This window comes from Gadus macrocephalus, chromosome 9 (assembly GCF_031168955.1).
Source record: "Gadus macrocephalus chromosome 9, ASM3116895v1".
Taxonomy (NCBI): Eukaryota; Metazoa; Chordata; class Actinopteri; order Gadiformes; family Gadidae; genus Gadus; species Gadus macrocephalus.
The window spans coordinates 21,352,234-21,378,558 of NC_082390.1; the positions used below are offsets into that span (position 1 = coordinate 21,352,234).

Consider the following 26,325-nt stretch of genomic DNA (forward strand, 5'->3'; position numbering starts at 1 on the left):
GGCACTAAGCCGCCATGATAATAATAATAATAAGCAGAAGAACTAGAAAATGCATTTCCTGCAGAAAATGCAGTGAGGGCTGTAGTACAAAGTGAGGTTGAAAATATTTTTTAATAAAGCCACATAGATTAAGACATAAAGAAACGTTAAACGGCTTAAATCAAGTGAAGGGATTTAAAGAAAAGTTCAAAAGTCTAAATGGAATGTTTACGGTTGGAAAACAAATAAAGTGACAGCTGAATGAAAAGCGCAAAACATTGCTAAAAATGCAGAAATGTAAAATGAATTGAACTGAAGATTCTGAAAGGTAAAATGTATTGCCCTGGACTGCTGGCGTGTGTGTGTGTGTGTGTGTGTGTGTGTGTGTGTGTGTGTGTGTGTGTGTGTGTGTGTGTGTGTGTGTGTGTGTGTGTGTGTGTGTGTGTGTGTGTGTGTGTGTGTGTGTGTGTGTGTGTGCGTGCGTGCCCGCGTGCGTGTGCCCGCGTGCGTGCCTGCGTGTGTGTGTGTCTTCAAGAGAATAGTGAGCCGGTGCGTGATTAAAAGTAGCACAATGGAGGGGGAAAAACCGCCGAATCTGGCAACACTGCTGAACGTCCTCACACTCCAGATTCAAAGTAGATCAAAGAGAAAACGAAGCCGGTATGAAACTACAACTGGGATTCTGAATAAAGTTGAAATGATATCAAAATTCCGTTAGGATATTATTGAAGATACAAGTGTGTAGATTTGTTTAATGGTTTGAACGAAGGTAAACAGTTGAAAAATGATTGAGGTACGAAGTAGGAGTGTCAGAATAGGCAGACGTCTTAAATGCCAACAGCTGAAAACGAAGCCGGTATGAAACTAAAACAGTGATTCTGAGTTTAAATGATATCGAAATTCCGTTTAGATATTATTGAAGATACAATTAAGTGTGTCGATTTGTTAAATGGTTTGAATTAAGATAAATGGTTGACTCCTATTGACTCCCATGTTAAAAAAGATAGTAGCCTATTTTAAAAGTAGAATATCTTAAAAAGTATAAAATATTTAAAAAATCTGAAAAGAAGCACGCGATTCCAAGCTATTCTGAACATTTTAATGATATATTTGATTAATATAGCGTCTTTCTAAAGACTCAAACGCGCCTTACAGGGTGGAAAAAATCTAAAATAATTCATTAAGAACGTACATTAGTAAAAAGATAGAAAAAAAGGAGAGAAGAGAAGGGAGAGAAGGGAAGGAGATGATGTGGTGAAAGTCTTAAAAAGGAGGGTTTTGAGGGTTCAAATTAAGGATGTTCCTCTGGCGGTGGATATGGACCTTTACTGTGTAGGTTTACTGTGTGTTCTGACAGACATGGAAGAGGCCTGATTATATATTTTACTGTGACTACTATTCAGCTTAACTTAAATAGAGGAATTAAACGTGTTTGAAGAGCAAAGCACTTGGAAAAAGGGAACAATCTAAACCAAGCCTTGTCACAAGAGACTAAATGTAACCTCTTGAAGTATCGACACAAACAAGTATAGGTAAAATGTACTATCTGATATACATATAAGTGTAACTTAGGGACTAGTCTGACAGAGTAATGTTTTTATATAAACTAGAGCCATATAAATAAATGTAGTAAAATGACAACTTAATTGTACTAGTTTAATCTGAAGTAGCGTAGACAGTTTGCTTGAATCACACCTGGAAATCTACACAGAAAATGTCTTCATTCATTTCTGTTCATTGTGAAGAAGGTTGGAGAACATAAAAGGAGTTGTGTGGAAAATAAAGTCGAAACGTTTGCATTTAAATAATTTATTACAAATAGTAGGATCTCACTATAGATTTAGAGAATTGTAAAATAATATTTATTAAGTCTAAATCTAAAAATGTTATTGAATATTTCAGTACAAAATCTATTGACAGAAAATACACAGAAAAGAAAAAGAAAATATAACCTTAAAATATAGTTCGAGTGTCTTAGCATGAAACATAGCTCACTGCTGCCACCATGGGGCTTAAAGCACAAATGGCCACCTCTGAAATAACGCATGTGTGATAAACGTGGTGGATGATCCTTTTGGATGAGGCAATTGCGCTGTGATCTTTCCACTTCAAATGAATTAAAACAAACCTTTCTCTTGAAGAACTTCAGGTGCCGTCTGCCCCAAAACAGAAAGGTTTGCCAAGATGGTCACCACCTTATGGATGATAAAAAAAATACTAATAGTGTGATCAATAATATAAGACATTATAACTATCAAACTAAATAAAAAATATATAATGATCAGAATTGTGCCCGTCTATCTTGTCTTCTTATTGTCCCCACCAACTTTTTTTTTATCTCCTTCCCATCAATCTATCTTCTCCTTTCCCTCAATCTCCCTCCCTCCCTCCTTCCCTCCCTCCCTCCTTCCCTCCTCCCATTCTCCGCTCCGTCCCCTAGCACCTGGTCCAGTAGGATCCCCTCCCGCACCTGGTCCAGTAGTGTCCCCTCCCTCCTGGTCCAGTAGCGTCCCCTCCCACCTGGTCCAGTAGGGTCCCCTCCCACCTGGTCCAGTAGGGTCCCCTCCCACCTGGTCTAGGAGGGTCCACCTGGTCTAGTAGGGTCCCCTCCCACCTGGTCCCGTAGGGTCCCCTCCCACCTGGTCTAGGAGGGTCCACCTGGTCGTCTAGTAGGGTCCCCTCCCACCTGGTCTAGGAGGGGCCACCTGGTCTAGTAGGGTCCCCTCCCACCTGGTCTTTGGAGTAGGGTGTGTCCACACGCTGCCGGTCGCTGCAGGCCCCCAGCAGGATCTGCACGGCGTTGAGCTGCAGCAGGATCTCACAGGCCATGCTGTCGAAGAAGGTGATGTTGGCAAGGGCGGCCGACGCCAGCAGGAACACCTCGCCACAGGACGCCGTGGCACACAGCTCTGAGAACAAACATTTGTTATCTACACACAGGCAGCACCCACCAAGCTTCCCATGTGCTCATTATTGAAGCATTCAACATCTGTAATGTCTACGGAGATGGAGTAGTCCGTCCAAGGCGGTCAATCTATGGCCAAGTTCATGTCCTGCTACGTTTCGTCATGTCCTGGTGCATTATATCTCTATGCGTCATGCATTGTGATGTTGTGTCATGTCACGTGATGTTGTGTCATGTCACGGTGCATCATGTCATGTGATGTTGTGTCATGTCACGGTGCATCATGTCATGTGATGGTGCATCATGTCATGTCACGGTGCGTCATGTCATGTCACGGCGCGTCATGTCATGTCACGGTGCGTCATGTCACGTGATGGTGTGTCATGTCACGGTGCGTCATGTCATGTCACGTTGCATCATGTCATGTCACGTGATGGTGTGTCATGTCACGGTGCGTCATGTCATGTCACGGTGCGTCATGTCATGTCACGGTGCGTCATGTCATGTCACGGTGCGTCATGTCATGTCACGGTGCGTCATGTCATGTGATGGTGTGTCATGTCACGGTGCGTCATGTCATGTCACGGTGCGATATGTCATGTGATGGTGTGTCATGTGATGGTGCATCAGTCATGTCACGGTGCGTCATGTCATTGCACGGTGCGATATGTCATGTGACCTTGCGTCATGTCATGTGATGGTGTGTCATGTCACGGTGCGTCATGTCATGTCACGGTGCAATATGTCATGTCACGGTGCATCATGTTATGTGATGGTATGTCATGTCACGGTGCGTCATGTCATGTCACAGTGCGATACGTCATCTGATGGTGTGTCATGTCACGGTGCGTCATGTCATGTCACGGTGCGATATGTCATGTCAGGGTGTGTCACGTCATGTCACGGTGCAATATGTCATGTCAGGGTGCGTCATGTCATGTGATGGTGTGTCATGTCATGTTGCATCATGTCATGTCACAGTGCATCATGTCATGTGATGGCGCATCATGTCATGTGATGGTGCGTCATGTCATGTGAAGGTGTGAAATGTCACGGTGTATCCTGTCATGTGATGGTGTGTCATGTCACGTTGCATCATGTCATGTCACAGTGCGTCATGTCATGTGATGGTGCATCATATCATGTGATGGTGTGTCATGTCATGTGAAGGTGTGAAATGTCACGGTGCATCCTGTCATGTGATGGTGTGTCATGTCACGTTGCATCATGTCATGTCACAGTGCGTCATGTCATGTGATGGTGCATCATGTCATGTGATGGTGTGTCATGTCATGCGAAGGTGTGAAATTTCACGGTGCATCCTGTCATGTGATGGCTGATGTTCCGTACTGATGAGTGCGGTGACGATGTCATGCATGCTCTCCAGGAAACTGGCCAGGTGCTGGGTGGAGGTGTGGTGGGGGGAGGTGATCTGAGCCACGACCGCTGCTGCCTCCGCCCTCGCCGCCTCATCGCTGTTCTCCTCTGTCAGGATGTCAGCCAGACACAAGATTCCATCCACCTGAACACACACAGACACAATGTTACTGTGTGTGTGTGTGGTGTGTTTGTGTGTGTGTTTATCTTTGCCTGTGTGTGTGTTTATCTTTGAATTTATGTGCGTTTGCGTGTGCGCACCTGTGTTTTTTGTGTGTGTGTGTGTGCGTGCGTGTGTGTGTTCGTGCGTGGGTGGGTGTGTGTTTGTGTGTGTGTGAGTGAGGTCCTGCAGGTGTGTGAGCATGTAGGATGCATATGTGTGCATCACTTGCTGCAATTTAATTTCAAGAACATACATATGGGTTATTCATGCAAACAGCTGTCGCCGTGTTTGCATGAATTTGTATCGGCTCGTTTTTTATGACCAATTCTACTTTCTGTTGCGTGAGAGTGTCTGAATCTCCACATACTTAACCCTGAATAAGTGTGCTATGTAGTGCCAATTTAAACATGGCCCAATAGTGTCCCCATCCTGCCCTGTTCCATGTGTGGAACCTGTGATTCTACTTCTATTCAACTCTTCCCTGTTTCTGCCCGGATCTCAATCGTCTTCTTGCCTGTATTAGTTTCAGGCCTTGTTGTTCACATGTGTTCGTCTTCCTGTTTTCTTTACTGTTGGTCTGTATTCCAACAGGAAATTGATCCGCTTTGAGGAGCTTTTAATCCTGGAGTTCCCCCTGTTCCCCAAACCTGAACCATTTGAGCAGAAGGTCTAGTGTATGGATCCAAAAAACAAACAATACTATAACTATTGGACCTACAGACCCTGAGACAGGCCTGGACCTACAGACCCTGAGACAGGCTTGGTCGTGGTCTGGTCATACCTGCTCCACTGACTCTGACAAGAAGGTGGGTTAAGCGCTGCAGGTGTCAGCGGAGGTGAGACTTCAGCGCCACATTAATCCTTGCGGGTTGAACACAAGGCCCTCTGATATGATGGCTCCCCCCTCCTCTCCAATTTATCACATTAATTCAGTCTCTTTAGACTGGATCCAGTCAAAGCCCCCACACCACATCCAACATCCTACATGTATCATGTTTGAACTGTTCAAGATGAAAGAGCTGGAAAACCAACCCATATAATGTCTCTGATTGGTTGACATCACAGACATAAAACACATATAAAACATTGAGTGTGCTGGCCTCGGGGTGTTCCGGATCTCAGCAGGATAGTTGGTGATACAGCGCAGGAGATGTTCGGCGCGGTGGTTGGGCAACGCGGCACTAGAGGGCAGCGTTGCCCAACCAGACTCTAAGGGCGCTGCTCTGCAGAGCCGCGGAGCTACACGGTCTGAACTCAGAAAACCGTCACATCTCTTACAACGTAGTGTTAGCATCTATGTAGTGTTAACATCCATGTGCTTTTAACATCAATGTGTAGGTCCACAATGTAGCCCTTTTGATTCAGCTACAATTATAAAGTGTGTATTAACAAAATAATAGATCCGTTGTTTAGCAAAGGTCAGGTGAGAGGACAATGGTCGTTTGAACGATGGTTTATCGTCACAGTAGGCTGAACAACAATAACACAATTAAACAACTTTATAGGCTGGTCTCTCCTCAGCACCACAGCGTCAGCTTCAGGACCGTCTCCCTTTTTCCTGTCTCTCTACAGCACCACAGCGTCAGCTTCAGGACCGTCTCCCTGTTCCTGTCTCCGTCAGCAGAGGAGCGACCTGCTGACGTGGAACCATCCACTCTCCCCCCTTCAGCACAACCTACACACTCCAGCACCCTGTCAGAAACTCCTCCAAACCTTCTCGCTTTCAATCTCTTCTCTTTCTCAGCATTGTGAATCTATTTGTCTTTCTCCAACTTTTGTCGCGTCACAGAGGAATAGTGACGGATATTCAGTTCCTTCTCTTGTTCTCACTTTTACCATCGACAATTAGAACATCAAGTGACTATTTCATCTGTTCATTAACATGTGTCTGTTCTGCTGAGTCCACGTGTCTCACAGTCAATAATGATAGCTTCTCAAAGCATGAGATAGAGAAGGAGAAAATGTTTGTCATGCTTGACGACGTGTTTAAATAATTAGGCCGATATTGTTGATTATTCATTAAATAGCCAAATTAATATTGATATTTGCAATGCTTGATTTTTACCCACAAGACTGCAATACATTTTGCAAAAGGCTGATATTATTCATATTAGAATGAAATGAAATGCAGGATAAACCAACTTTATTACATGTATAAAGTACAAAGTACCAGTCCTCACAGTGGCCCTCATTTATCAAACGAGCGTACGACAGAAAACGTGCGTAAAATGGACGTACGCTCATTTCAACGTTGAGCTTGGCATTTATCAATTTGAACGTGAGCGCAGGCTGCGATGAAATCTCACGTCAGGTCTGAGCTCGTGTACGCAAGTTTTTTTGGCGCAACATACGGGTATTTCAATGATGAATAGTGCAGCACAAGTAGCCCATGTTCAACATCTGTATTAATTACTAAATAAATTGGAATTAGCCCAGCCGTTCAAACAATTACAATCAAGTCAGGCCTAATTAAAAACAGTATTGCTATGAAAATAATTAGAATGTGACAGGTGAAATGTTTATTCAGCTGTCTATATTAACAGGAGCTTTGCCAAATAGGTGGTCGTGTCTCAGCGATGGCAGATCTGGCTCTGTTAAGGACCTCAACGCACAGACGAGAGAGTTTTTCGAGACCGCGCCGATTTTTTTAAGGAGGGCGATGAATGGCTCTTGAGTCGTTTTCGTCTCCCAAGGCATCTCCTGATGGAGCTATGCAATGCTTTGGAGCCACAGTTAAGGCAATAAACTAGGCGATCAAACGCAATACCTGTGCAGGTTTGCTCTACCTTGGGATTTTTGGCCACCGGGATCTTGCAGCGGGAGATCGGGGACAGGTCTGCTATTTCCCAGCCAAGTATTAGCCGAACCATGCCAGCAGTTGCAGCTATAATGTCCCTCTCCGAACGTTATATTAAATTCCCATATAATAACGATCAGCAAACTGGAATCAAACGGGATTTGTATGCTATTGCTAGGTTTCCAAATGTGATTGGTGCGGTTGATTGTACCCATGTGCGTATGAACCATATATTAATGATTACGCGTACATCAACCGCAAAAGCTACCATTCAGTTAATGTTCCGATTATTTGCGACGCCAGAATGTCAATCCTGAACATGGTAGCCCGATGGCCTGGGGGCACGCACGATTCTTTTATTTTCCAAAATAGCAACGTTGGGCATCGTCTACATCAGGGCGCACTACATGGTCAGAGTAATCTCGGGGAGTTACGCTGCAGTCGCACTGCACCGGCCTCCTCCCGTTTCTTGCTTGGCCGGCTTCACAGCCGCAACACGATTTTTTTGGTGCTGAGCTTCATGTCGGACCATTTCTTCTTCACCTTATTCGGAATTAAATAACTTTAACGGAATGCAAACAATAGCATATATATATGCTATTGTTTGCATTTGCATTTGCATTTGCATTTGCATATGTGAAATGTTTTAAGCTGGATAACAGAAGTTGTACATTTAATTTATTATTTAATTAATTTAATTAACAAACCTCTTCCGTAGCCCGACGAACATTGGAAACACTATTCACTGCAACAGTTATTTCCTTCCATATAGCATTCTTTTGCTGGCCTTTAATGCCAGCTATAGGCTACCAAATAAAACCAGACGGTTCGCATCCACCAGTGACCCGAGCGTCTCCATTTGGGTCTCGGAAAAATTCCTCTATTTTACCGTTGGACGTTTCTCCATGTCGTAAAAGTTAGGGGCGAGACTTCTGAAGACGTGCTTTTATATGGGCGTGTTACGTTAATTACGATCGATCTCAGCCGCCGTATTTATCAACACCAAGATCCTTCGTACGCTGGGATTGGTGTGATACGAAGGTTTCGTAAATCTCACGTGGGTCCTATCGTAAGATGAATCATGCGTTCAGATTTGCGCTCATTTCTACGTTCGTTTGATAAATGAGGGCCAGTACCACTCCCAACAGTACCAGTCCTGACAGTACCAGTCCCAAGAGTACCAGTCCTAACAGTACCAGTCCTAACAGTACCGGTCCTGTAATCATCAGCCTAACAGTACCAGTCCTAACAGCACAGTCCTAACAGTACCAGTCCTAACAGTACAGTCCTAACAGTACCAGTCCCAAGAGTACCAGTCCTAACAGTACCAGTCCCAAGAGTACCAGTCCTAACAGTACCAGTCCTAACAGTACCAGTCCTAACAGTACCAGTCCTAACAGTACCAGTCCCAAGAGTACTAGTCCTAACAGTACCAGTCTTAACAGTAACAGTCCTAACAGTACAGTCCTAACAGTACCAGTCCCAAGAGTACCAGTCCTAACAGTACCAGTCTTAACAGTACCAGTCCTAACAGTACCAGTCCTAACAGTACCAGTCCTAACAGTACCAATCCCAACAGTACCAGTCCTAACAGCACCAGTCCTAAACAGTACCAGTGTGATGTCCAGCCTAACAGTACAAGTCCTAACAGTACCAGTCCTAACAGTGCCAGCTCTAACAGTACCAGTCCCAAGAGTACCAGTCCTAACAGTACCAGTCTTAACAGTACCAGTCCTACAGTACCAGTCCTAACAGTACCGCTCCCAGTAGAGCCGCTCCGCTCAGAGCCGCTCCCAGTAGAGCCGCTCCGCTCAGAGCCGCTCCCAGTAGAGCCGCTCCGCTCAGAGCCGCTCCCAGTAGAGCCGCTCCGCTCAGAGCTGCTCCACAGTAGAGCCGCTCCGCTCAGAGCCGCTCCGCTCAGAGCCGCTCGCAGTAGAGCCGCTCCGCTCAGAGCCGCTCCGCAGCAGAGCCAGGTGTGTTCTCAAGGATGAGCGAGCGCCGGTGAGCGGCTCACAACACACACCTTCCTGACGGCCCCTCCTGGGAACGCCGGGCTAAATCCAGCCCCACTTTTTAGGGGGGGTGGGGTGGGGGGGGGGGTTTATCCACTTGGATAATTGGCAGCGTTTCAGATGCTATTCACCAACCAAAACACAACCGCTGGACCGTGGAGCAGCAGTGGGGATATTTCTGTCAATCTGTAATGACGCAATTGCCTTCATTGTGTGTGTGTGTATGTGTGTGTATATATATATATATATATATATATATATACATATGTATGTGTGTGTGTGTGTGTGTATATATATATATATATATACATATATATGTATGTGTGTGTGTGTGTGTGTGTGTGTGTGTGTGTGTGTTTGTGCATGCCTGCGTGTGTGCGTGCCTGCTGCGTGTGTGTGCCTGTGTGTGAGTGTGTGTGTGTGTTTGTGCGTGTCTGCGTGTGTGTGTGTGCCTGTGTGTGAGTGTGTGTGCAGAGGCTCCACCTTGTCCAGTTGTTTGATGCCCTCTTCCACGCAGCAGATGGACGCCACAGTCCTCAGGGCGTGGGCGTACAGGTCGCTGAAGCAGTCCTGGCGACAGATCTTGAACAAGGCCACCACCGCTCCCTCCTGAGGAACAGAGCAGAGCTTCAGGATCACAACAGCGTCTGGATCTACAGGTAGAAGGCTGTTGGTGTATCTGGGATTGAACAATCATGAAATAATGTATAGCAGTCACAAGAGTTAAAGTAGTTCTGATGATCAGATGATCACATGTGTCATTCGTGAGGCCAGGTTCAGTATGTTTCCTGTTCCTCATGGCCTGGTCAGCACATTTTATGTTTCCATGTCAACAGGGTGTGGTTTGAGTTGTTTCAGCCAGCTTGTGGTAAAATGACATGAATATTGTGTCCCAACGTGAACTTTGTCCTAGTCGTGGTGGTTGGACAGCTAGATACCTGGTTTGATTGGCCCAGAGGTAACAAGAGGAGCTGCTTCCAACACTACAGGGTCCACACCCACAGCCTTAAGATACACTACAGGTTGAAGGGTCATGAAAGGTTGCACACATCACAGTGGATCAAAGCCATTGCTAATGCTTCTCTAACCAGGAGTGTAATGCAGGAAGACAGACATCGTTCGGATAGGCTTCAGACCGCCTGGGACCGATTGGATGGTTTTAGCCTTCACGAGAGCAGAAATAGGTACCAAATGAGTTATGCAAAGTGTATTAATCCAATTTGTTAATTTCTTACCTTTCTAATAAAGAAAATATACGTATTCTTTAGATAAGCGACAAGCAATCTAATCTAGGATTAGGCAGCTTTCTGACAGCCTGGATCCCATCAACTCTCTGATTGGAGCATAACATAAAAAGCTGTTGGCTGACAACGGGCTACATTCCCAAACATTACGAGTCGAAACATCCGACCAATAGGAACAGAAATTGCTTTGACCACGGACCCTAACGAGTCCAGTTGACAGACTATGGAGTAGTTATGAGGTTCTTCACACGCAGCGCGGCATCAGAATAAAATGCCCACAAGAAAAACCATGTGGCGTGTTTCTCCAGTCCACTCTGGGGCTCATTGAGGTAAATCACACACAGTATTATATTACGCCAGCATGGTGGGCCAAATTGCACAATTCAAAGAGGTCCCAGGAAGTCCAGCGGAATGCTGGATAGAAGCAGAGCAGGGGAATTACCAACGGACCCGGCAGCTCGTCACGTGGAGGCCAAATTGGGCAGCTATCGAAGGATTTGCGTCACAGTCCATGTCGTCAGACGACAAAAAAACAGGACATTTCTGCTAATATTTTATTGGTGGAAAACACTCAGGAACTAAACAAAGGGAAATGAATAATGTCCCAGCGGTTATTTCATTTTGTGTGAAAAAAAACCAAACAAGAACTGCCCGCCGCAGCGCATGGCTCAGACAGACGCCATCTGCAAACAAAACACTTGCAGCAGCAGGTATTGAATCCCATTTACTGTGCGATGCCGCGAAATGATGTGGAGGAAGGCGCAGGCTGTAACTATGGCCATTATCCTAACAAGCTCCAGTGTCGTCAGGAGAGTGGAGTGGCTGTTCACCGTGCCCTTGGAGCTCATCGCCCCCCCTGAGATCCCCTGTAGCCGACACCGTCAGGTAGCCAGCGCTGTGCACCACATACACCACCACTGACAGAGTGCCCATTTCCCTCAGGACCAACCAGTTGAACAAATTTTTTGTTTTTCTATGATGCAAATTTGGTTTGGTTGGCAGTGGAGGAGAATGCGGCTGAAATGATAGTTTGTCCGTTTGGTGATGAGGTCTGTTTTTATAATCTGTCAGATCTGAGGCTTGCTGGGTGTGGTTACCAGGTAAAGGTTTGGAGAGGTTAGGCCACGGGGTGCATTTAGCAGAGCGAGTACATTTATCCTTAGTCGGTTTGTCAAAAATTCAGGAAAAGCTTAATTAGAAAGAGAAATAAGATAACACCATGAAGTGTGTGTGTGTGTGTGTGTGTGTGTGTGTGTGTGCGTGCGTGTGTGTGTGTGTGTGTGTGTGTGTGTGTGTGTGTGTGTGTGTGTGTGTGTGTGTGTGTGTGTGTGTGTGTGTGTGTGTGTGTGTGTGTGTGTGTGTGTGTGTGTGTGTGTGTGTGTTCTTCAGTTCTGCTTTATTAATTTCAGTATGAATGTATTAAATCATCTACTATCCCGGAATATAACATCATTTGTTTTCTTCTAAGAATAACCGAGCCGGGTCCAAATGGTCCGTAGTAAGTAGTGTTTGTGTGTGTGCGCGTATGCGTGTGTGCGTTTCCTGGGTGCAACAGTCTTCTGTTCATACAGGTTCAGCAAATGTATTGAGATAACATTTACAACTTTTATACATCCGAGAAGGGTTAAAACATCTCATAGGAATTAATCTGATTCATCTCAGCGTTATTTTATTTTTTTAACAATCATAAAAACCAAGTCCTGAACAATGAACCAATCTGATTCTAAAAAAAATATTGATTCATTCAATCAAATATTGGTATAAGTACAATTATATATGAAAATGAATATTCCTGTTGCTACAAGCTCTGAAAAGCTCTTCATTCCCATGCCTTCATTCTGCTCATCAAGTATTGTGATCAAATAAATTAGCTAATAATTTTCCATTTATACCAGCCTATTTGATTTTACAGCTTTGTTTAAACACATTCTGTAATTCAGTTTAATGTCATGCATTTCATGCAGCATTTTAGTTGGACAGCCATTTCTCATGGCTTCAGTGATTTTTGTTGCTTCCGTTCTTTATGTTTAAAGGTGTAATTGGGACATTACAGATCCACCACATTATTGTGAGTAGACTGAGGATGATTCTGCTGATCATGACCATGGTTAGGTGAGCCAGGTCATCATGGCGGATGGGGGCTGGTGGAGCTGTGTAATAAAGGGTCGGAATGCTGAGAGATCTTTACCCCCAATGGTTCTGACAGCCCAGATCCTCAGACAAGGGAGGCTTGTGGATGTGCGTGTGTGTTACTTTTATTATTGTGTTATAACTTATTCATCATCATCATTGTATTATAGTGTAATGTGTGTTTCATTTCTAAGTACGATAAGCAATGTGCGTGTGTGTGTGAGTGTGTGGGAGTGAGTGACTGGTGTGTGTGTGTATGTGTGTGTGTGTTTGTGTGCATGTGTGTGTGTGTGTGTGTGTGTGTGTGTGTGTGTGTGTGTGTGTGTGTCAGCTGGCACGGTGCATTTGTGTCTTTGTGTCTTTCTGTCCATGTGTTAGCCATCAGAACTAGTCTAATCAAGAGCGTCCAGGATTTGAGCGGAGAGCTAATGGCGGTTTGAGACTTCCTGTCTGGGCTGTGATGCGTTATCTGTAGATAGAGAGTTGTACAGATACAAGATAAAAGGTGTAATGGTTTAAAAAGCTCAAATGATCAATAAAGAGCGACAGGGAAATAAGGTCGTTGGGATTGTAACATTTTAGATTACAGTAAATCACTGATTCCTCATCAGTCCAATCTGAGCCTGTCCAGCTGAAAGCCCTCGGTTCAGCTGACCAGCTGCATGCTGGGACAAGAAAAGGTTCCGGATATCAGAGTACCAGGAGGAAGATGATGAGGTGTCTACCTTTATGCATTCTGGTGTTTGTTCTGTGACCACTGGTGGCATAACAAATGTGCTTATTTCTTTACGTTTCAAAGTGCATGCTGGGACTTGTAGGAATGTAGTGTCACCTTGGCGATGATGCTGCACAGCTGTGGTCCGTCCTGTGTCAGGGACAGCAGGTTACTGATGGCGCTGCTGATAGTGTACACACTGTCCGACGACTCCACCTGTTTGATCAACACCTGGCACATGGTTTGAAGTAAGATTTGAAGGCGAGGCATGTGTATTCATAAGCACTCCTCAAACACAAATGACATTCAACGTGACTTGCATGGGACACATACCTGGATTTCATTGGCCAGTGCCATGTCAATCATGTTGCTGAACGAATCGCTGACGTTAGTGAGAATCTCATGGATAGCTTCTCTCATGGACTTGAGGAAGAACTCGTCGTCGGTGTGCAGGCACCTGCGCGGCCAGCAGAGCAGAGGTGTACAGAGTCTCATTCATGAAAACCTCCTTCTAGCAGTACGACATGCTGTGTTCCTCAAGCCTGTACCTCTCTGTGATGTTGGTGAGCTCCATGCACTTTTCTAGTAGACTTTTTTCATACTGCAACAGAAAGGGTAAAAAGGAGCAAATTAGTACATTGTCCAGAATGCGCTGCATCTGCAAGGGAAAGATCAGTACATCTCCTTACAATCAGATGGGATATCAATGTTCTCCCAATTTGGATATTTACAGTACACTCACATTGACCACCCTTGGTACTAATGTGAGTGTTTGTTAGTTCTAGTATTGGCCTGATCTGAGCCTATTGGCTTTACAAAATCCCCAACCCCCCCCCCCCCCCCAGCTACCTTCTGCATCTCAGGGGGCGTGCTCCGCGCCGCCCCGTACTCCTGCACCAGCGAGCGCACGTGGCAGTTGGCGCGCACGGCCGTGCTGTGCACCCTCTGCCAGCGGCCCTTCTCCAGCCTCTGGAACATCTTGCCCAGCTCGGTGCTGACCACCAGGGCGCGGCGCAGCAGCGACTGCAGGTTGTTCCGGGTCACCACGTGCTCGCCGCCCGCCCCCAGCGCCGACGCCACGATCAGCTCCCCCTGGTGGCCGCCCTCCTCCTCCGCCCCGATGTGCTTGGCCTGCAGCACGCACATGCACTCCACCTCCGTCATGTGGCGCAGGTCCTCCATCCACCGCTGCACCGAGTCCACCTGGAGGGCCTTGACTCTGCTGCTCACCGCCCGAAGACACACAGCAGGGACACATGTCTTATGATCGTTGAGCTCCTCTCCCCCTGTCTGTCTGTCTGTCTGTCTGTCTGTCTGTCTCAGACCTCCCTGCTTCTCCGTCTGTCAGCCTATCTGTCAGTATCCACAATGATGACTGCACGTCGCTCCATCCGTCTTTCTCTCTACAGCTGTAAGTGTTAACATTTCTGCTGCTGAATAAAGACTCCATACAACTTCCAATGTAATTACATGCTAACATTGAGTGGAAGTAACTCAAAGTAATAATTTCAAAATGTCAATTGTTCGTGATGGCCAAAACAGAGAGTCACAAGAGATCTCACACTGACTCTATCTCTGAACACGCAGTGAGGCTGACTCTGTCTCTGAACACGCCACCCAGTGAGGCTGACTCTGTCTCTTATCACCCAGTGAGGCTGACTCTGTCTCTTATCACCCAGTGAGGCTGACTTTGTCTCTTAACACCCAGTGAGGCTGACTCTGTCTCTTATCACCCAGTGAGGCTGACTCTGTCTCTTATCACCCAGTGAGGCTGACTCTCTCTTAACACCCAGTGAGGCTGACTCTGTCTCTTATCACCCAGTGAGGCTGACTCTGTCTCTTATCACCCAGTGAGGCTGACTCTGTCTCTTATCACCCAGTGAGGCTGACTCTGTCTCTTATCACCCAGTGAGGCTGACTCTGTCTCTTATCACCCAGTGAGGCTGACTCTGTCTCTTATCACCCAGTGAGGCTGACTCTGTCTCTTATCACCCAGTGAGGCTGATTCTGTCTCTTATCACCCAGTGAGGCTGACTCTGTCTCTTAACACCCAGTGAGGCTGACTCTGTCTTATCACCCAGTGAGGCTGACTCTGTCTCTTAACACCCAGTGAGGCTGACTCTGTCTCTTAACACCCAGTGAGGCTGACTCTGTCTCTTATCACCCAGTGAGGCTGACTCTCTTAACACGCCACCCAGTGAGGCTGACTCTGTCTCGTATCACCCAGTGAGCTGGGCGTCAATTAGCCAGCGGCCGTTCATCGATGAATCACTGGCCCTTAGATCAATGATGCATGGAGGTCGATCACGGACCAATAACCGCTGCCGTTCAGCTCGTTAGCTAGAGAGCCTTCCTCCACCACATCATCTCACTGCCAAGTGCCAACACATCCCCCCCCCCGCCCCCTCCTCCTGACCCCTGACCTGGTGTGAGTCAGAGTCCTCTTTAGAGTCCAGAGGAAGATAACATACTATATAGAGCACGATAATATACTATATAGAGCACGATAATATACTATATATAGTTAGATAATATACTACATAGAGCACGATAATATACTATATAGAGGCAGATAATATACTATATAGAGGAAGATAACATAATAATAATAATACATTTTATTTATAATGCACTTTATATTCAAGAATCTCAAAGTGCTTCAGAGAAAAAAAAAAACTATTAAAAGGGGGAACCTCAAAGAAAGTTTAGCTAAATGCTCTTTTAAAGAGATGGGTTTTGAGGTACATACTACCTACTATGTATATAGTATACATACTATATAGAGCACGATAATATACTATATAGAGCACATAATATACTATATAGAGGGAGATAACATACTATATAGAGCACGATAATATACTATATAGAGGAAGATAATATACTAGATATAGTTAGATAATATACTAGATATAGTAAGATAATATACTAGATAAAGGAAGATAACATACTATATAGAGCACGATAATATACTATATAGAGGAAGATAATATACTAGATGTAGTAAGATAATATACTAGAGATAGTTAGATAATGTAAGATAATATACTAGATATAGTTAGATAATATACTAGATATGGTAAGATAATATACTAGATATAGTAAGATAATATACTAGATATAGTTAGATACTATACTAAATATAGTTCGATAATATACTAGATATAGTAAGATAATATACTAGATATAGTAAGATAATATACTAGATATAGTAAGATAATATACTAGATATAGTTAGATAATATACTAGATATAGTTAGATAATATACTAGATATAGTAAGATAATATACTAGATATAGTAAGATAATATACTAGATATAGTTAGATAATATACTAGATATAGTTAGATAATATACTTGATATAGTTAGATAATATAGTATATAGAGTCAGGCTCATGCAAACAGTCAAAACATTGTTACATTTGTATATGATTGTAAATGAGTATCTCTCAAGAATAAACTAGAGGTTGGAAACACTGGTACAGTAGATAGAAAGTACAGAACAGAGAGTAGAGCACATTGACTATATAGAGAGAGAATATAGATAGTATAGTATATAGAGTAGAGTCTAGAGACGAGCACAGGCCAGGCCAGGGATGACAAACTAACAAGCCTCATCCCACACACTGAATGCTGACACTAAAGATGTCTGTGTGCATGGGGAGAACCTGGTGAATCACATCTCAGTCTCATGGTCCACTCAACAGTCCAAGGAGGGTGGTGGAGGGGAGACGGGGGAAGTCCCTGTTTGCCTCTTCCATCGACCCAGGGCAGCCGATACCTCACCATCTCACTGCAGCCTCCTTCAGGAGTCTGGGTCTTTCATCTCCTCCCAAAGCTGATCTAACCCGAGTGGGCCTTTGTAGAGGCTCCAAGTAGGGCTGGTTTGTTCTGAGACAACGCAGCCCCTGACTGTGATGACACGAGGCAATTGATGTGGACTAAGGAGGTCGCCAAAGGGCGACAAAACAGACGAGATTCACAAGATGCATGATTCACGCACACTCCTTAAGGAATGTGCAGAACATACACACATACCATTTATATGTGATTGTATGTAAATGTAAGAGTTTAAATGGTGTGTTTTGTGTAGTCATAGTAAATGGTGTGTTTTAAATGTGGTCATTTATTAGTTAATTAGAACAATTAGATTAAAAAAATTGAAATTAGCAGATACTCTCCTAACTAACAAAAAATGTTGATCATCCGTCGTTCTTCAAATACTAAGTTTCCAGGAGGGAGAGGGGAGAAGACTATGAAGGCATCTCAACTGCATTATTTTGATTTCACTGTTACCATTCACAAATAAAGAAAATAGAATGTTTTGTCTCTCTCCCTCCCGTTCATCATAACATGGTCAGACCAATGCCCTGATATATACTCAAACAGAAACAATCCAAGCCATTAGAATTGGGAAGTAGCCAATTCCAAACCATTCCCCTGTAATGGCGACACAACAACAACACGTGGCTGGTTTCAGCGCCACCAAGCTCTCACCTTTCGGCAGGAGGCTAGACGCTGAGCGTGTGTGTGTGTGGTGGTGGGCAGGATGTGTGTGTGGTATTAATATGTTTGTTTTCCAAAGCGAGACAGTCCTCTTCACTGTGCTGAGGATGACTCATATCTGTGTGGCCGCCGCTCACTCACATTACACCGGTGGCCATTACACAGGGGGGGGGGGGACGAAGAGGACCACCCTGCTCCACTCCACCTGGGGGGCTGGGGAGCAGCGGGGGGAGTCACGAGCAGGCCTTCCTCGACCATCTGCCCCTCCTCCTCCAACTCCTGGAGGAGGTGGTAGCATTGAGGGTGGAGAAGAGGGGGGGTGTAGCAGCCGGGGCGAGACATTGACAGCCTCAGTTACAAACCAGATGAACCTGATCTCCCGGAGGTCAGATCTCATTGGATGAACAACCTTTGGAGCCTCTATTGAATTCTTAAACAAAACTAAAAACAGCGTCTTTGCTTTTTACTTGGTTTTGAAATGATTGCTCAATACTGTAATCAATGTTTAAGTGATGTTGTTTGGATCACTGCCATTATGTCTCCATGTTATGTTTCTTCCAGAGGGAATTTAGTTTATTTCAGGGTGAATCAAATAAATAACTGATTGAAGCTTATAGTGAGTGGAGTTGAATCGCAACGAGTGGTGGTGAAAGAAAAAAGCAACCACTGGAAGATGAAGAGGATGGCTTCAGCGACAACATGAAGAGGAAGGTGAGAAATTTCTGAGTTTCTATAACTCCAACACAACTCCTGTGCTGCTGGTAGATAGACACTCATCCACATGAACAGTAGTTCCCCTTTCAACTGGATGATGATATAGGATGTTTCTCAGTGAAGCAAGTGAAAAAAAACAGTTTGACACTCTAATCTGGCCTAGCGTGGATTGAGCCCCACATGGCCTCACCTCTGCAGGACCATACCAACCCACGCCGTTCTACAGAATCACATGACGGCATTGCGATCACTGGGGAACAAACTGCGTTGTTCGCTCTAACTACTCTCCAATGTGGCAGGCCGTGTGAATGTAGTCCGATAGGTCAATTGGACCACAGGGAGCCTGCGGCCATAATTCTCTTTTGAGAAGTGTTGTGCAACAAAACAACATGTGAAATCCTCTTGTGTCATTGCATCTTGTGTATCCATGATTGTGTATTCGGAAGAGCAGCCATGTTGGGAATGCTGAGGAGCAGAGAGGAGCAGAGAGGAGGAGAGAGGAGGAGAGGGGAGCAGAGAGGAGCAGAGAGGAGCAGAGAGGAGCAGAGAGGAGCAGAGAGGAGGAGAGAGGAGCACCTCACTTATCTCAGAAGCCGTCCAGATTCATGCCATTTTTGAAAGAGGGGGCTGATTAAAAGAATAAGTTGTATATCATTATCAATCACCCGTTAAAATGGGCAGCTGTGGATTCAAATACATGGTCTGTAGTCTCCCTCCACATCTAAGCATCTTGCGTCAATCGGATATGCCTCTCCCGAAACTGTTAGTGCTTTTATTCACACCACGGCCGTAACGGCACTGATCCGGAAATGCTACGTGGTCTTGAGCAGGCAAATTGCCGGTGCAGATTTCCCAGAACATCGATCCCTGTACCCATTCACACATGCAGGCAATGTTGACATTACAGGGAAAGACTTCATGTGAGAAAGAGGCTCTAATCGAATGAGGATAAAACCAACAAAGCAACACAAAATGTGTTTTTTTGTAGCGTTCTAACAAAGCATAAGTGTGTTTCTGTACATGCGGAGGGAGGGCCACATAAGCTTTGGGGCTACGCTTCATAACGCCGGACACAGAGGAATCCTTACGCAGCTGTCAGGACTCGTCATCATGCTGTTGTGTTGCAGGTTGATTTAACAGATGTTTATCAAAGGTAAAAGGACGCTGATACTGACAAGGAAAATTCAACATTGGAAGCAGCGCAGGAAGAGTTTAACCAATATCTATACGGAAAGCATTTCACATTGATCACAGACCATCAACCCCTTGTGTCAATATTTAACCCTCAAAAGTGTTTTCCAGCAATGGCAGCGGCACGCTTACAACGATGGGCTCTGTTTATAGGTGCTGTCACCTACACCATTGAATTTAAAGGGACAAAACTGTACGGAAACGCTCATGGACTTTCACGCCTCCCACTTGAGCCACACCCGCTGGGGAACATGACTGATCCAGCTGACACATTCCACTTGACCCAACTAGAGTCGCTTCCTGTCACAAGAGCTCAGATACGAAAGGAGACCAACAGAGATCCCTCAGTATCCAAGGTATATGAGTTGACGTTGAATGGATGGCCAACTCATGGCTACCTCCTGCTACCTGAGTACTCCAGCCGTCATGACCAGCTATCGGTGTGTCAAGGCTGTGTCATGTGGGGCACGTGTGTCATTGTGCCACCGAAGCTGCGTTCAAGAGTGCTGGAGTCACTGCACGTAGGGCATCTCGGTGTAGCAAAGACGAAAAGCCTTGCTAGAAGCTACGTCTAGTGGCCTGGCATAGCCAGTCAAGTTGAAAGCCTCACTAAGACCTGCAGTGGGTGCCAGCAGATACAGCGCAAGCCCCAGACAGCACCCCTCCACTCATGGGAGTGGCCCACTACTCCATGGCAATGTATTCACTTTGACAATGCAGGACCCTTTATGGAACGGATGTTCCTCATTGTGGTGGATGCCCACTCAAAGTGGCCCGAAGTATTCACAGTGAAACAGGCCACATCTGCTCAAACTGTGGACATGCTACGGACACTCTTCTCACGCACGGGTTTGCCTCAACAACTGGTGAGTGACAATGCAAGCATGGTAGGGCCTGACATGGTCTGGCGCAGGCATGTTGACCAGCTACAGGAGGCAACGGCTCGCAGCACCCCGGCTAAGGAGTCAATGGCACGTGAAGACTCGGAGGCTGCTTCTACAGCACCAGAGGACTTTGATGATGACCCCACAGGGGCTGCGGAACCCCAACCAAGTCCCACTGGACCTGGTTCTCTACCCAGGCGTTACCCTGAGAGAAATCGCAGAGGACCTCAGAGACTTGATTTGTAGTTATGACTGGCTACCACCCCTTTGTTGTTGTTGTAATCAAGTGATGTCTATTTGAGGATTGATTAAGTGTCTTATTTCTGTTATAGTTATAGTTATTTAACACAGTACTTACCTTGCGATGTTTACAGGTTACATCAAAGCTTGAAGGGCTGAATTGTTATGTATGTGGTATACCCACATAACGAAGGCACTACTTTTTGTTGCATGCGTTACCTGGGTGCTATGTGTGCGCAGTGTTTATGTTTTCAAGCATGTCGAGCAGTAAAGCCATGGTGACTCTAGCTCCTGATTTAGACATCCTTATTATGGTTATTAATGAAGTTAATATATAACAAACATTTAGCATTGTCTCTGTCCCTTTACTCCTACTCAAAGAAGAAACTCTCCAACTCTCCCAGGCTCTCCAAGCTCATGGCACCAAGACTCAAGAAATACCTCCAGGGCAGAGCAGGCTGCCAATCAGCCGCCACGGTGGAGCAGTAGCTTATTAGGGTTCAGGTGTGCAACGTAGGTCAGGGCCCAGGTCAGACCACAGCTGCTTTTAATTCATTAATGTGCTAGTTGTGATCTAATGCAACGGTCTTGCACATTTATTTTTCTGCTCTGCATGAAAGCAACATCAGGATGGCTGAGACAGATGGAGGCTGCTGGAATGCTCGCAGCAGGGCCCAGTGCAGAGTGTATGACAGGTCCAGCAGTGCAGCAGAGCGCAATAGAGTGACAGTTAACTAGTGGCATGTGGCGTTACAATCACAAGGTGCACGCAGAGACGACGCCACATTAAAATGTATGCAGGAGCTGTATACAGTCTCTGTCCCACCCTGTTACCATTGTAAAACATTATAAAGACAATTGTTTACCGAATTAGATGAAGATGCATAAATGCACAAATGCAGTAAGATGCTAAATAAGTTCTATGTTTCTGCCAGGCACATGACATTTATTGTGTTTTCGTTGTGCTTCCTAGAAGTTTATGTTCACCATTGCTTTGCCAAAGACCCTTCCGAAAGTCAGTTTTAAGTAAAAAATTGTTTCACAAGATACTCAAATTACTACAAATGAATACCACTGTTGGGGCTATTTTTTGATTTGTATTGTGTTACTATTAGGGGTACTGTACCTGTCATGGTGATTTCTTGATGTTTCTTCAGTGTTAGGTATGCACCATGGGGAGCACATGTTTTTTTTTTATGTCTCCATTTTCATTGAATAATCGTCAATAGATTACATTAAATAACACAGCAGCACAGAAAACTAAACCACATCACGACAATGATTCAAACAACATGCAGCCTCCGTGGTTTCATAGCAACCACTGCGGCAAACAATATAGAACTTTGAATTCAATTACAAACTAAACAATTAGAAAAATATAAAGCACCCATATCCCTAGAAATGTTTTCAAAATGTTTCAAAAATATCTTGAAAAATTGCGTTTTTCACTTCAAGTCATTCATATTGTTTTGCAGACAGAAGGTTGACATACATGACATCTTGCTTGTTTCTTCGACCGTACTGGACCAGTGTGTTGTTTTGAGCTGGATTGATAAATGATAGATTCTATCGTTTAGGTTAGAGAACATGCTGTGGAAAGCCTTGTCAAAGGTCTCTTTGTGTTTGTGTCTTCATTCCCCTTTGGGGAGAAATACTCCCCAACCACTCCATGCAGAGGTCAATTGCTGGGTCAGCCATGTGCTTGCTTCAGGACACAGGCTGTTTGATTTACAGAGAAGGGGAGCTTGAAGCTGCATGGCCCCTATTTTTGTATCCTCTCTGCTAGCATCTTTCTACTGTGTATGCTTTCAATTAGGTTAGCAGAGAAGGCTAGACCAGTGTGGGATATTTACATTAAACGGGATACAAATAAGGAGAGCTAGAGAGATAGCGTGAGAGAGAGAGTTTGGATTGAATGGCATTCAGAAAAGCCAAAGAAAGCCAATGAGCACAGATTGGAAATAATATAAGTGTTTATATTCCTGTCATCACAATGATCAATGGACGTGGATGAAGTCAGTGTGGTCATGTGGCCAATCTGAACCCATGTGCTCTCTTCTCAACTGGCCATTGTGTCCATCTGCTGAAGGAGAGCACAACAAAAATATTCTTGTTCCTCTTGACTCATTAACAAGAATTGGCCTTCATAAAAAGGAGTCTGCAGCCCTAGCATTCCTAAGAGGCCAAAACCGCTGGCCTGTATTTGGTCATTGTGCTTCATCATCGAGTAGAATAGTGTGTGAAACACCAGCTTGGGTGTCGATCAAACCAAAAACCTTTGCACGCTGTAACTTCACTGCCTTTTAATCAAAGCCACAAGCAAAGCCTGCACCTTTTTAGTGTTGCAAAGCAACCATGGAATGGCTACTCCTAAACCTTAAAGACATAGGCCGCTTTGTCTTCCAGTTGAAACTTTTTGAAATACACAAAAGCCGCTGAAATGCATTTATGTGTTGAGGCACCAGCAGGTGATTGGTGAGAGTGACAGTCACCACTGATGTTATCGGTCAGGTCGGGTCCCCTCAGACAGGCACTCTGGCCCGTTGGTTGTGTTCGCTAAGAGGATCAAACACTGAGCTCACTCAGATGTCAAGTAGAGCCCTGCTCTCAGGGCAGCCGTCTGATCTCCAGATTTATCATCAGGCAACTTTGAAGCACGATCAAAGACTGAAAAAAAAATGTTTTGCCAAATGTTTAGCCAAAGCGTTTCTAGTTGCAATGTGCTAGGTTGTTATATCTGGCTGCTCAACCCTTGAACACATGGAACTCTGCCTTCCTTAAGGTCTGCTCGCCCATATGTGTGTGTGGGGGGGGGGGGGGGGGGGGGGTATTTAGTGTCCTTAAACTGCAGCTATTGGTTAACCACCTTGTTTCCTTGGGATCTGCAGGTGGGTGGGTGTGTGTGTGCAATGAGAGCTATGCTGGTGATGTTTCAGTGCACTCACTGTAAACCATCTATCCACCTTCTCTACTGATGTACAATACTGGTGTCTGTATGCGACAACACGTAGGTCATGATGTATGTATTGATAATACGTATCATCTTCCTAATGTGTGTGTTTGGAGGTAGGGGGGGCCGGAGGCTGGAGGGGACATCGTTAACTACACTCCAGCCAGAACACTTGTAGAGGAGAGCCACCACAAACACCTTGAGGCTACCCTCACTGTGGTGCTCCTGCTACTGCTTCATACACCTGTTGTGAAAATCGTCTGGAACAAAAATTATAATTTCTTTAAAAAAGTGAAACTTGGATAATTTGGGATTTTGTTTGTTGGTCGCATTAAGAAGATAAGGCAGCTGGTTCCTCTTCAAGGTCACTGCATCAGGACGTTAAGGCACTCAGAAGACTCTGGGTTCAAGCCCAACCGCTTCCTGCTCATTAACGGCATGAAAGATGTACTTTGTTTTGGGTCTGCTAAAAAGTAACTATATCTCATATCTTACAATATCCCTTTCAAAGCTGCCTGAGCACAAAAGCACGACATTTAATGTACAATAGTTGTTATTCTGAGTGGGTTTACTGCTCACCTCATGGGAGAACAGGTGGAGATGGAGGGGCTCTGTCTGGAGTCGTTCAGAGAGGCCGCCATGTCTTCTTCACCAAACACACAGCACCTTTGCAGAGAAACAAACACACAACGCACAAACATCAACACAATTTCAGCATTGTGTTGTCATCTTTGAGCAAGATGCCCCTACATTTCATTTGGTCTTAAAACAAGGATACAATGTTTTACGTCAAAAAAGATGGACCACTGTTAAAAATATGGGAAAAACTGAAAAATAACTTGAAATATCTGCATCCACTCTGCATGATGCATAAACACAGGACACAGAGATACCAGTGTCCCTCCCATCATAGCAGGCACTACTATCCAACATCTATTGATCCACCTCCAAGCCACTATTCTTGTCCTGTCTTTTCCCCTCCAAGTAATTCAATTATCAATAAAGCTCTCTGTTTTAAATAGCTGTACCCCCCTGTGCCAGTGGAATAATATTTCCTATCTTGTAATTCCCTGGCTGGCTGCCAGACCTCCAGCCCCCGATCAGTCCAGCTGACGCTCTAAGTGCCTGCAGCTTTATCTGCTGTTTTATTGATGTCTCCCCTCAGATGAGTCTCTGTTCAGGCGGAGCGCCCCACTGCCCGTCCGTCCTCATCCTCTTAGGTGATGGTGCAGCGCTAAACGCACATAGCTCACGTCTGCTAGGGAGGAGACTGAGCAGGTAGTTACAGAGAGAGACACACACGCACGCACGCACGCACGCACGCACGCACGCACGCACGCACGCACGCACGCACGCACGCACGCACGCACGCACGCACGCACGCACGCACGCACGCACGCACGCACGCACGCACGCACACACACACACACATTAAAACCTATAAACACAATAAAGACAAGGCTAGAGAGTAACACACCAGAGAGTAACAAGCTTGACTTTTCGTAATCAATATGTCTCTTTGTGTAACGTACTAATGCTATATATTTTGTGATGGATGGGATGGGGGTCATCCTTTAAACGCTTGACTGGTACATTTCCATTTAGGAAGATGAAGAAAACCAACTGCACCTCTGTTCTGTGACCCTGGCCACTGTGTACTATCCGTAAGATTTAGAGAGGAAGAGGAGGAGGAAGAGGAGGAGGATGAGAAAGAGGAAGAGAAGGAGGAACAAGAGGAGGAGGAGGAAGAGGAGGCTGAGGAGGAGGTTGAGGAAGAGGAGCTGACTAGGGGATAGTGAAGGAAAGGGGGGATAAAAGAGAAAAGTAGAGTGCAGGAGAAGAGAGAAGAGAGGAGGTGACAATAATAGGGGAGCTAGGAGGAGAGGAGGAGGAGCTACGAGGAGAATAGAATAGAATGAGTATTTCGCCAAACAATCTTTGATAGATCCCACTAATTATATGTCCTTTAAAATAACTATTAAACGTCCTATTAGGCTTATAATCAAGTATCCCATAAGTGCTTACATTTTTATCTGTGCTATAAAGCTGTTGGACAACCCTCTCGCTCTCCCACCGATTAGCATAATAATGGAGTTGAAGCTCCTAATGCGTCCAATCAGCAGCCCCCGTTGGAGGGGTGGGGGGCTGCCGGTGTTGGAGCTGGAGCGGCATGTCAAGGGCCTGTTGGAAATAGATCTCTCTGCTAGGGGGCCGTCTGAGAGTCAGGCAGTACTTGACCACCGACGGCACTTATCCACTTCCGGGCCCCGGGGCCCCAAGTGACGGCGGGCGACAGCACACGGTCAACGACAACACATGCCTACGCCGCTACCAGGAAGTCAACACTGTTGAATCATTGAGCAGACTCTTTGTCCAAAGGGACACACAGCAGATTCCTTAGGATACGTGCTGTTCATTAAGGGGCAGGCTCTTCATCAAGAGTCTTGCTCAAATATCCCTACAGGGAGGTTGGTGTTGTAACCTTTTATTGTTTGGTACATATGTTTTCGGGAAGCA

At 45.2% G+C, this 26,325-nt stretch overlaps 1 protein-coding gene across 1 annotated transcript in view; it reads right to left on the bottom strand.

The window, feature by feature from the left end:
• Positions 1 to 24,494, bottom strand: part of LOC132464804 (protein inscuteable homolog) — a 27,483-nt gene extending 2,989 nt beyond the window's left edge. The window contains exons 1-9 of the mRNA XM_060061410.1: positions 24,388 to 24,494; positions 14,172 to 14,544; positions 13,871 to 13,923; positions 13,656 to 13,779; positions 13,440 to 13,553; positions 9,717 to 9,842; positions 4,235 to 4,406; positions 2,710 to 2,888; positions 2,108 to 2,174 (exon numbers count right to left, since the gene is read on the bottom strand). Of these exons, the coding sequence (XP_059917393.1) occupies positions 2,108 to 2,174; positions 2,710 to 2,888; positions 4,235 to 4,406; positions 9,717 to 9,842; positions 13,440 to 13,553; positions 13,656 to 13,779; positions 13,871 to 13,923; positions 14,172 to 14,544; positions 24,388 to 24,449 (1,270 nt within the window). The 5' untranslated portion in view covers positions 24,450 to 24,494. The remainder of the gene's footprint in view (positions 1 to 2,107; positions 2,175 to 2,709; positions 2,889 to 4,234; positions 4,407 to 9,716; positions 9,843 to 13,439; positions 13,554 to 13,655; positions 13,780 to 13,870; positions 13,924 to 14,171; positions 14,545 to 24,387) is intronic.
• Positions 24,495 to 26,325: the final 1,831 nt, after the last annotated feature.